Source organism: Protopterus annectens, chromosome 9.part0 (assembly GCF_019279795.1).
Source record: "Protopterus annectens isolate FY-2018-M chromosome 9.part0, PAN1.0, whole genome shotgun sequence".
Taxonomy (NCBI): Eukaryota; Metazoa; Chordata; order Ceratodontiformes; family Protopteridae; genus Protopterus; species Protopterus annectens.
In genome coordinates, this window is record NC_056743.1 from 482,196,089 (window position 1) to 482,208,010 (window position 11,922).

Consider the following 11,922-nt stretch of genomic DNA (forward strand, 5'->3'; position numbering starts at 1 on the left):
CTTGTTACCAGACAGTTATAAAAATAAGAATTAAGACCTGTAAAATCATTTTCTTACCATAAGTGTTTTCATATGCGATTTGCTCACTGGCCTGGAAGAAAAAGTGAGTAGCATTAGTAAAACTGAGACTGCTTCAATAAGTTATGAGAATATTCTGACATTTTGTTAACTAAACACTTCTTTCTCTGTGAAAGAGAAAACATATTGTTTATGAAACATTAAATCAGAAAGGATTCTTGTTCTGTGTGCCTCTGTAAAAAAAAAAAAAAAAAAAAAAAAAAGCACACCTGTTATATACAAAGTCAGCAGAAGAAAGCATCTAGAAAGTGCATGCAACACAAAATTTTCACTGTAGTAATGTTTGAATGGAATGTTTTTTGGCCAAATACAGAAAGTTTACTGCAAGGTGTACATCTCATGGTAACCTTTCTGTATTCAAAGACTAACTGCAGTGATTTTATATGAAGGTGTGCAATACCTCAGTAGACTGTCTCTGTGGCTGTACTAGATGTCAATGGAGCAATCCTGGTGAGAGAGAGATGCTAATTAGCCACATAGTCTTCTCCAGAACTGCCTAATTTGAAGCATTTATGCAGCCAAGTGATTCAGAGAATTCCTCCACCAGGGTTTACACTATACCATAAATACAGTTATACATTGCATGGGTTGGGGGGCACTATCCACCAAGGCTAGCCATTTAATAACATGCCTTAAGCACACTTATGAAAAAAAATGAAAGACAATGTGGGTTTGGGGGAACACTAAACATCGGGGTGACTTAAAAGCATAAAATGATTTCAAACCCTGCACCTTCCCACCTCCCACAGAGGATATTAGTCCTCTGCACCACTGCCAGACACCAGGCATTGCAAGGAGATAACTAAAAGGTAAAAAAAAAACATGGAGGAGGGAGAAAGTCTTCAAATTATGCACCCCTTGACTCAGTAAACAAAAGCATTAACCTACTACACTATCTTAGAAGTTAGTATTGCAAGTTTGTTTTATTATTATATAATGAGAATCTCCTGCATTATTCAATGCTTACAGCAGTTCATGAGCTACAAGGGAGAGGAACAAGGCACATATGAACTACACCTCTCACCTCGACCAGCAAAAAATGTAGACAAAGCCAAAATTAATGGTGGTATCAAGACACACAATCTGGGATGACTTTTAATTACTCCTATATAAATTTTGAAATGCAGTAGAATAACAGGTTTCTCACTGGCAAACATTTACTGAAGGATATGAAGTCAAACTCTGGCATTGATAAGTGAGGTACAATCATCTAGGTTTACAGGGCCAATGAGAATGTAAGTAGATACATCAGGTGCATTCTTTTAACTCAGCGACAGGTAAGGGATAGGTAGGTATGTGTCTGAATGTGTATATTCCGTGTGGGAGAGTGAATGTGGGTAGTGCCTGTGCTAACAAGATGCATCAGCCACCACTCTTAACTGTCACAAGAAGTGCTGATCTACATTTGTGTTAGCTAACAGTGATTCAGAGACATGCAAATTAGCCAATAATGAGCTCTTGGTCCTTCATTTCATTTCTTGGCTGGAGTTTGTGGTGAGTGCACACTGTTCTTGTGTCTGAGCACGTTTTATCTGGGTACTGCAATTTCTTCCCACCTTCAATGGTATTCTATACATGGAATGCCAATCTTGTATATTACCTGTAGGTGTGCATGCTGCTGTGTTTTTGTGTGTGTGTGTGTGTGTGTGTGTGTGTGTGTATATGTATGTATGTATGTATGTATGTATATACATGGATCTACTTCAGAAGCTTGAACTTTCAAAACTTCGAACTTCATATGGTCGAGACCATAACAGTGAAGTTTTGAAAGGTCAAAACTTCAAATAAAAAAAAATAAATAAATAACTTTTTTTTTTTTTTTTACATTTATGCAGGGGGGAAGGCCCCCTGCACACCCCCATCCCCATTTAAAGTTTCAAAACTTCAATCTTATGATCTCAACCATATGAAGTTCGAAGTTTTGAAACGTCAAGCTTCCAAAGTAGACCCATACATGCATGCACATGCATCTATGCATCTGTTCTTTGGTTGGTTGGCACCCTTTTCAGGATTAGTTTCACTGCCTTGCACCCAGTGATGAAAAAGATAGCCTGTGGCTCCCTGTAACCCCAAAATAGATTGTGTGTAACCAAAGGATGAATAAATGAATATTAACACTAAGCATTCAACTAGCTTACTCACACTATTATTGCTAAGAGTACCTCATAGATTGATAAAAGCTGTTAAATGAAGCAAGTATACTGAAAGTGCATGCATTAAGTGGAAAAACACATGACATATGTCAAAATCTCATTCTCAGATCTTCTATTGTAGGTTAAATATTAAAATGTACAGTTGTACATTTTTGACAATATTGCATGACAACTGTTATGACATAATCATTCCTGGTGGGCAACTATTAAAGATTGTTACCAGTAGAAGCAAGTTTAGTTTGCTGTTGAACTGATTTATACTTGGAAGCTAAGAGAGATGGAAAAGATTTCAGATGGTGCCGTAATACATGGGTGTGCATACCACCAGTAAACAGTAGTCACTCAATGAACATATCTAAGATATGGAAACATTTTGTCATATTTTAGGCTAATTTTGAAGAAAGATTTTTCAGTGTCCCATAAATTGATAGGCAGTCCTTTGTCTTTACAGAACAGGAGTACAACCAGTGAAGCCCCCAATGCTTCTAAGCGACACTGTGTTGAGAACCCCCTGCTGACGAGAAACAAAGTAATTTTGGACACATATAAAAAGGAAAATGAAGCACATTTGGGATTTCCTTCATTGTCAGTCTTTGGCTAACAGCAGTGTTAGCCAAGCTGAATACTAAAAGGATTGTTTGCTCTGGAGCATGTAAATGGCTCAGTTCTTCCTTTAACCAGCAACTACCTTACCCTAGACAGAAACACAGCAATGATTTTCTCTAGTAAGCACTAAAAAATGCAACTTAAATCTGGACAGTGTTGTTTTCTCCTTGAACTTTCTTTGTTCTTTAGCACTTCAGCTCAGCTATTAACACAGTGGGTCAGCAAAATGCAACATTGCCCAACATTTGTAATAGAAATATTTGCATTGCTGGTGAATTAACTTCGCTCTAATAAACAAAATACAGGTTAGGTACCTTGGCTATTGCATCTTTTCCCATGACTTCATAAATCCCAATATCTCAACCATCTGTTTTATAACCACAGAAAGCTTATTTCTTAGCAGGGGACATAGATATCTGTTCTACATTAGCTTTGTTTCTTTCCCCAAAAATGTCTACTGTCCTCACTTTTGCATTGGATGTCAGATGCATGTTTCAGCATTGGCTACTTGCATAATAAAATGGGTCTGTCTGAGGTTCAGATACATCTACCAAATGTAATTTCATTCACTCTGTGTTGATAAAAGAAGTACACACTGGTGAGACTTTGGAGTATCTACAGTTTATTTTTTACGTGAGATGGCATGAAAATACAAGGTAGTGGTGCACTAGTTATATTAAGAAGGTTGTTCAAAGCTGAGTTTGTCAGTAAAGACTGATCCCTTGTGACCTACTGCCCCAACTGGACAATTATTAAACTTATTTTAGGTGAGCAAAATAATCTGTATTTTGTTTAATTTTGTGTACCCCCACCCTCTTCTCTCAAATGTATGTGTACTGCCATGAAGAACCTCAGGCTCTGAAATCATAAGAATAACCTTGAATTTTAGATTATTTAACTTACATTGTTCTTCAACACTTCAAGAATTTTACCTGTACTAATTTGGGCACAGGATACTATGTCACATTGGGAATGTGTTACTACCAGCTTTTCATTGAAAAGTCATAATATTCAAGACTTTCAAAAAATGTGTATGTAATCATAGCCCTAGCATATGTAAAGGTGTCATTAATAAAGTTGAGTTTCCACCACTGGTAGTTTGATACTCCTCCTCATCTGTAAGGGACTCATACTACACTCCTGTTTTTCCTCTTCAAATTCAAGTGAGACTTGGCAGATGTTTGCCATCAGTGTTCTGGGTTCAGAAATGGTTACTAGGCTAATGGTCCAAGAGACATTTTAAGCCTAGCCAAGCGTACCTCAGATTTACGATAATATTGCTGACGTATATCAATACTCCAAGAAATTTTACACTTTACGAGTTATGATATGGACTTGTACACATAGTGTTCAACAGGCTGCCCCTGTCCATTAAGGACATATGTGTCAAACCAGAGGTAACTTTTTGATTTTCCATCCAGTGGTCCAAGCTGCATTTGAATATGGTTAGAGATGAGCTTTGCTTCACATGGATGAGAAGCCTATTCCAGAGAAGGAGTAATCTTTGAGATACATAAAATTTAGAAATATTATCCCCTTTAACACCAGTAGAATAATTCATGGTAGTAGCACTCCTTGATTTTCTAAGGATATCATGCTCTGAATTCTCTGACTTCTTGAGTAGAAACAGTGGAAATCCTCAGTTACTGCTACTGATCATTTATTATTTCTGAATCAATATTGAGATACCAGAACCACTATTAGAGTGGCCAAATCCAACTACTTTAACATGAAACAAAGACTTTTGTTTAGACATCCTGGAAGATTCTGGCAAGAAATTAAAGCTCTCAGGATTTCATGGCAGTAACCCTATGCAAGTTGTTATGCATCCAGAATGAGTCTGTGCAATCCACACAGGAACTGTTAAATAATTAATTAATTTTATTTTATTTTTACATTTGTTGACCAGGCTAGTCCAACTGGATACATGCCCATTTTCAGTAGAAGTCCTGGGAGATAAGCTCCATTAAGCTTATAAAATGCAAAAGAATAATAATGATTAACATCAAAGTACATGACAACAATAGACTAGAAAACAATTTACATGGGTATCTGATTAATGATATGTTAGCATTATCTCAAGAGAGAAAGAGATAAGAAGTAATTATAAGGTAGAAACATTTACACAGTAGAGAGCTTGATATGCATCACATAGAAGGCTAGCAAGTAATATACTCTAAGAGATAACTAAGAAAAATCTAGTTAAAAATGATTTTAGGTAGTTTCCAAATTCTACATACCAAGTGAAAAAAGTAGCAAATATATACATTGTAGTCACATGTGCTTACAGTAGAATGATTGTTATGTACGTTTATACTCAAAGGTAGTTTCCCAGAAAGACTAGGCTAGAAACAGAATTAAGGAACCTTACTGATACCACTATCTGGGAGAGAGGTACACAGAGAGAGCAGCAATAGAGAGAGATGAGGACATGGAAAGAAAGGAGAGTATTAGTCTGGGTTAGTGCATGGGCATAGCCATTGTGTTTTAAGGAGCATTTTACTTGCTTTTTGAAAAGTGGTATTGAAGACAGAGATGATAGCTCACTACGAAGCCTGTTCCAGGTTTTCCCCACAGAGTTAAAAAAGAGAGAGTCACCTGCTTTATTGTTGGATTTATGGATGGCTACTAGTAATTTATCAGCTGAGTGAAGGGTTGCAAGAGTTTTGTAGGGGGTGATAAGGCTATAGAGTATTGGAGTATTACTGGGATGATACAAAATCTTGTGGGTGATAGTAAGTTGCTGAAATTGAAGCTGATTTTGCAGTTCCAACCATCCTAGCTTTTTAAGATTTTGACAATGATGGGTTCTAAATGTGGAGCCAGTGGCAAATCTGGCAATGTTGTTATAGGAGGCTGCCAGTTTGTTGAGGCTGCTTTTGGATAGATTAGTATAAATGGGGGAGGCATAGAGGAGGATGGAGATAAGATGGGTGTGGACAATGGTAGTTCTGGCTAAAGGAGTAAGGAAAGGTTTAATCCTGTAAAGGAAACCTAGTTTTCTATTAACTGATTTAATGGTTGAGTTAATATGTGAGTCAAAGTTAAGGTTGTGGTCAATTATTACACCTAAGAGTTTGGTGGTTGGTTCAGGTGATATGACAGTGCCATTATTGGATATAACTGTGAGATCTATTGGGGAGGACTTTTGTGTAGGTGTGAACAGCAATAGTTTAGTTTTTTTGGGGTTTAGGAGGAGGCAGCATTGAAGGAACCAGTTTTCTACTAAGTTAAATACTTTTTGGGAGATGGATTGGAGTTCAGCTGAAGAAACAGCAGCACAAAGTAATGTGGAGTCGTCTGCATATTGTATGCAGGTAGCTTGAGAAACCTTTACATTTAGATAACTAATGAAGATAGAGAAAAGGAGAGGTCCCAGGATAGAACCTTGAGTATCACCAAGGGTAATAGGGGGATGTGTGGATAAGTTATTGTCCTAAAGGACAGCTTGCTGTCTATTTTCTAAGTAGGACTTGAACCGTTGTATTGCCTGTGTGTCTAGCAAAAGTGATTTAAGTATATTTATAAGTAATTGATGGTTAATCACATTGAAGGCTTTAGAGAGGTCAATAAAGAGCGCAGAGGAAAGCATGTTTTCATTACGATTTTTGTTAATGCAGTCAGAAAAAGATAGGGCAGAGGTAGTGCTATGAAATGGCCTAAAGCCATGCTGACAGTCAGCTAGTAAGTTATTTTGGAGAAGGTGATCAAGTAGCTGCCAGTGGACGCATTATTCCATGAATTTAGCTAAAGGAGAGATTAAGGCTATAGGGCAAAAGTTTGAGAGTTAGATTGAGTTACCGCTCTTATGTAGTGGGATAATATGAGAGATTATCCAGAGAGATGGGATGGAACCTTCAGTAATGGTGCTATTTATTAGGATGTAAATGGGATAGGCAAGTACTTTTCCTGCAATTTGCAGGTATTCCGCTGGTAGCAGATCAGCTGAGGGTGTGCATGGTTTAAGTTTTTGAAGTAGGGTGTAGATGAGGGATGTTGGAACTGGTTGTAAATGAAATGTAGGAGGTAAGCTAGTTAAGGAAGAAGGCAAACTTGAGCTAACAGATGGTAGGAAATTTGCTAGAGATTGGACGGTTTCAGTGAAAAAGGTATTGAAAGCATCAGCAATCTGGTTGGGAGTGTTATGGGAGAAACCTGATGGGGTTGGTGTCTTGGAGTGTCCTGGGCGTAGGAGTCTATTAATACCTGACAAGAAACTTTGTGGTTTATGTTGATGAGTTTGCTGGAGTTTAAAGTAAAAGTTTTTTTTTTGTCAAGAAGTATTGATTTTTTTGTGGCATTTCTCAGCTGTTTAAAGTTTTGATGATCAGTTGGGTTTTTAGTAGTTCTCCATTTGGCCCAGATTTTTTTCTCAGTAAGATTTTAAGCCTAGTCTCTTTTGTGAGCCATGGAGCAGTTTTGCTCCTAGTTCTAACAGAGCAAGTGGGGGCATGGTATTCCAGGATTTATAAGAATTTATAGTTAAAGTATGACACGGCTTCCTCAAGAAGGAGGTATTTTAGGGCTGACCAATCACAAGCCTTAAGTTCTATTTGGAAGCTTACTGGGTTAAAATTGTTGCTGTTCCGGGTAGTTCTAAAGATGGTTTGGTTGGGAATAAAGGTCTTTTGTCTAATTATATAAGCGAGTGGTCACTAACGTCATCAGGAAAGGTACCTGCTTTATATGAGAGGGGATAGCTATTTAATAAAATCCAGTCTAAGGTGCTTTCTTTGTTACTGGGTTTATGGATTCTGGTGGGGGTGGTAATTGTTTGGGAAAAGCCCCATAGGTTTATATGGGTAGTTGGTTTGGCAGAAATACAGCTATTCCAGTTCCAAGTACTATGGTTTTTGGTGGGAAGGAAGTAGAAAGCCAGCTGAGGGTACTTTCAAGGGTATTGCCTGGAGGTAGGTAAGGAGCATATTATGTAGATGGATTTGCTGGCATTGATCTGAAGCTTAGAAATAAGGATATAAGGATTTCAGCATTACTATCTGAAGGTAGTTGAACATCTAGTGAAGTAACATGTAACTCTGATTTGTACAGTATTGCCACCCCCACCCTTTTTGGTTATGTGATCTAACCTCACAATTTTATATCCTGGTGGGGTGATTTCATTGTCTTGGGTTACAGGTTTGAGCCATGTTTCTGTTAGACATAGGATGTCAAATTAATGTATGTCGAACAGAGCATGTAGCTGGCTAATTTTATTGTTTAAGCTACGTATGTTGAGATGTGCTATGAGGAGAAAATTAGGGGTAACAGTAGGGGTGTAAGGGGTGGAGGGATGTGATAGCTGGGTGTCTGTGGTGACCTTGTTGTTTGGGTCTGGGTTGGGATGAATGTCACCATGTAGTAGAAGGTGTTGTTAAAGAATGTGTATAAGCTTTAGGAATTTACAGAAAATGCTTTGTGATTTCCTGGCTTTGAGACAAGTAATATGGGCTAATCTATGATAATTTGGTAGAAGATAGATTGATGAGGATGTTATGTTAATGTGGTTTGGGAGGCTAGCTGAGTTAGTAGTGATGTTTATTTTAAGGGATGGTGAAATTCAATATAATTTTGGTGTTCATAGAAGGTAAGGATGTAGGGTACAAATAGTAGAACTACAAATAAGAGAATCAGATTTATGTGTCTTGGCATGTAAATTATGGGCATAGTGAGGGAAAATAAAATATAGAAAGGAGGTAGGGGTTGATAGAGGGAGAGATAGGAGGGAAATGCTGTTTAATGTAGTAGTAATAGTAATGAGTAGCAGTATGTAATTAGATGTTTAATTATTTGATATGTAATGAGTAGCAGTATGCTATTGGATGACATGGGAAGAGGTGTGGTTTTAGAAGTATAAGTTTAGGTGCACTGGGGTGGGTGGGAATTGGGGGCAGGGTATGGGAGTGGAGTGAGCTTGCAGGCAAACGGAGTGGGTTAGAACAAGTAAAGGAAGAAATTACAGAGACAATCTGTGAGCAGCAGACTACTGAGGTGCTCTTGGTAGTTACATGTGAGTGGGGTGTGATAATTCAGCTGTTTGGTTACTAAGGGATAGTAGAGTGAAATAAGAGGAATATAGCTAATAGAGGGGGAAGTTATAAGAACAGTCTGATACAGCAAAGAAATTTAAAATGTAATCTGAAATTTAATACGAGAGAGAAGGGGTAAGGGATGCAACACAAGCCTAATTTAGGGTGCCACCTAGTGGGCAAAAGGTATATTACGACAAAAGCTAGTGAAATAGAGACAGCTAGAAAAGATGGCTCAGGTTATAGCTACAAAGGAGAGAAGATTTGTTACTTATGGGGTAGAGAGGAGTATGGCTGCTGGGTAACCTGGCTCAGAAGTGTGACTTCATACAAACATTAGTTTTTTTAGAAAACAATTCAGCTTCACAGTTAGGTCTAGGGTAAAACATACTTTCTTATATCCTTTGGTAACAGGGATTTTAAAATTAGGACGGCAAGTTTCTTTTGGAATGAAGATGAGATGGCTGAAATTATATGTAAGGGGTCCTTATTGACCAGGCAGGTAGGTTCTCAAGTCTTAATGCAGGATAGGAGGTTGAAAGCTAAGTAGGTTAGAGAGGGAAAAGAACAATTAAAGTGGTAAGACAACAGTAATTTCAGTTTTGAGCATAAACAATTAGGATGAGATACAGATATTTCAATGATAAAAAGCACCTTAAACACAAACTTTCTGAGATAGCAAACAATTTATACAGGAATGCTACTATATCTAGGGCTTTAAGCGGCAGGCTAGTTCTTATAATAATTACACCTTTGCAAAATAGGAGAAAAACACAATACCCATTAGTTTGACACAAACTGGTGAAGTAATATCTAAAATAACATAAAAATCCAGCTAAGTCCCCAATAACACAAGTGGTTAATAACAGAGCAACTCAGGGACAACTAATATGAATGTAGGTATATCTGAAATAAAATTTAAAACATCTAAAATAACATCAAAATTCAGCTATGTCCCCAATAACACAAATAAATACTTTCAGAGTGATTCAGGGACATCTAATAAGAGTGTAGTTATAAGCAGCCCCAAGAGATAGTAACATTCTGACTATTTGCAACAGTGTTACGAGCAGTAAGGAAAAAAGGTAATGCAATTAGTCAGTACTGCAATAACACTTAGCATAGAGGCAGTAGTGAATGTAACAAATCCAGTTACACATAGCATAGAAGGCAACATTGTAATTAAACAGACATGATTTGGACAAAATGACAAAGTACAAGTAACGGCTACATGAATTGTTGCTCTCACAAACTTTGTGCCATAAGTTCTTTGCCAAAATCAGCCAGCACACTCTATAAATTAAGATCTAATATGGGAGGCGACGTTCAGTTTCAGTCCCAGCACCAGATTTAAACTTAACCCTATAGAGTCCCTAAGTGGTCTAAGTTCAGTTAGAAGCCAAAATATATTGCAGAAGGATGGGTACTGACTACATACATTGTAGAAAAGATAGCAGCAGTGCACTGACCTTGTCTATCCCACAGTATCCATTAATGGATATTCTGAGCTAAAATAAGCTAAGCGGGAATCGAGATTTAATGCTTCAGTTTGGAAAAAGAGTTCCTTGATCTGTATTTTGGTAGCTAAAACAACCAAGTTCAAAGCAATAGCCGAGCAAAAAAGTCCATCCTGTGTAACTGAGCTATATCTGGCCATAGTCATGATAAATCTCTTGTGGAATTTCTATTAAATCTATCCACAGAGTATCCACTGATATATTTTCTCAAGAAAGATAAACCCTCATCATGGGGGAATGTTCAAATCCAAGTTTTCAGTAAGTATTAACAGATAATAATGTTTGCTTCAATTCTCACTTACTATGACCATTGTGAGTGCTGATGCCAGTTGCTATGGCCTAAAACAAGCTCTACTCCAAGTTGATGGACAAGTGTTAAGACCTGTTGCATATTGTGGTTATGCGTGAGGCTAAACGGTGTGCATATCTAGACTGACTACAAGGCACTGGCTCTCTAATTACTATAATTTGGACAAAGTATCACTCTGATTCCAAGGGTTGCTTATTAGCCTGAGATGATTCAGTGCTACAGCAATCCACATGCCTAGAAATCAGTTAGTCATGGCTGACATTATTTAGAAATCCATTACCAGACCAGACACAACCTGATACTAAAGAAGACATTGCTGACGATGTTCAGAGCAGGATGGCAAATTGACTAGTGACAACACGAAGGTTAAAAAAAAAAAACTAAAACAAGCTAAAAACCTTATAAACAAATAAAATAAATAAATAAAAGCTTATAAACAGTTCTCGAGTATGTGACAGAATGATTGCCTAACTACTGGGCACAGATAAAGTATGTGATGTTGAAATACTGCCTGAGGCATAGAAAGAGTGTGGCAAAGGAAGTAGCTGCTCTGGGTGCAAGGTGTTGCGATCAGGAAACGTTAATCTTTTTGGTAGTGCCCTACTGATATTCAGAAATGAATGATGCCAGTACATCTGCAGTCAGAGCTGGTGTGTGTGTGTGTGTGTGTGTGTGTGTGTTTGTGTGTGTTTGTGTGTGTGTGTGTGTAGCATCAGATGTAATGAACCACTTACTACATAATTCAAAGGAGAACATCTTTTTGTTTCAGTCCTCAAGTAGCTTTTATTTTCTCCTAAACTGCAACTCAATACTACACTGTTAGAACACTATTTTCCAAACATTGCAGTTTGTACTTCAAAACAGAATTGCTGTGCCATTTTCACAAGGTGGAAAAGTGTTGAAGCAAATACACAAAGAACACAGAGGCTTACTAAGTATTGTGAAAGATCCACAATGTCTGCGGTGGCCAAAAAACAATATGAACATTGCAAAGGCTGGGTTAAAATGCCAGTTCTGTATTATAACAAAGCATCCCTAAGGAAAGAGCCATTGCTACTAACTCCTTTGCAACAAAGCCCTTGTCAGAGAACAGCAGCTGATTTGTGTGAGTTTAAAGGAAAGAGCTATCCTGAAGCACAGGACTGTAACACTTGAGATATGGAAATACTAAATGCATCAGCCATGGTTAGTCAACACAATACTGCAAGATCTAAGGTAAGGAATACCATAAA

The 11,922-nt window shown here is 37.7% G+C and overlaps 1 protein-coding gene across 1 annotated transcript in view; it reads right to left on the reverse strand.

Annotated features, from left to right (window-relative positions):
* Window positions 1-11,922, reverse strand: part of ANTXR1 (ANTXR cell adhesion molecule 1) — a 1,493,128-nt gene that overhangs the window by 1,059,902 nt on the left and 421,304 nt on the right. The window contains exon 5 of the mRNA XM_044083028.1: window positions 58-91. Within this exon, the coding sequence (XP_043938963.1) occupies window positions 58-91 (34 nt within the window). The remainder of the gene's footprint in view (window positions 1-57; window positions 92-11,922) is intronic.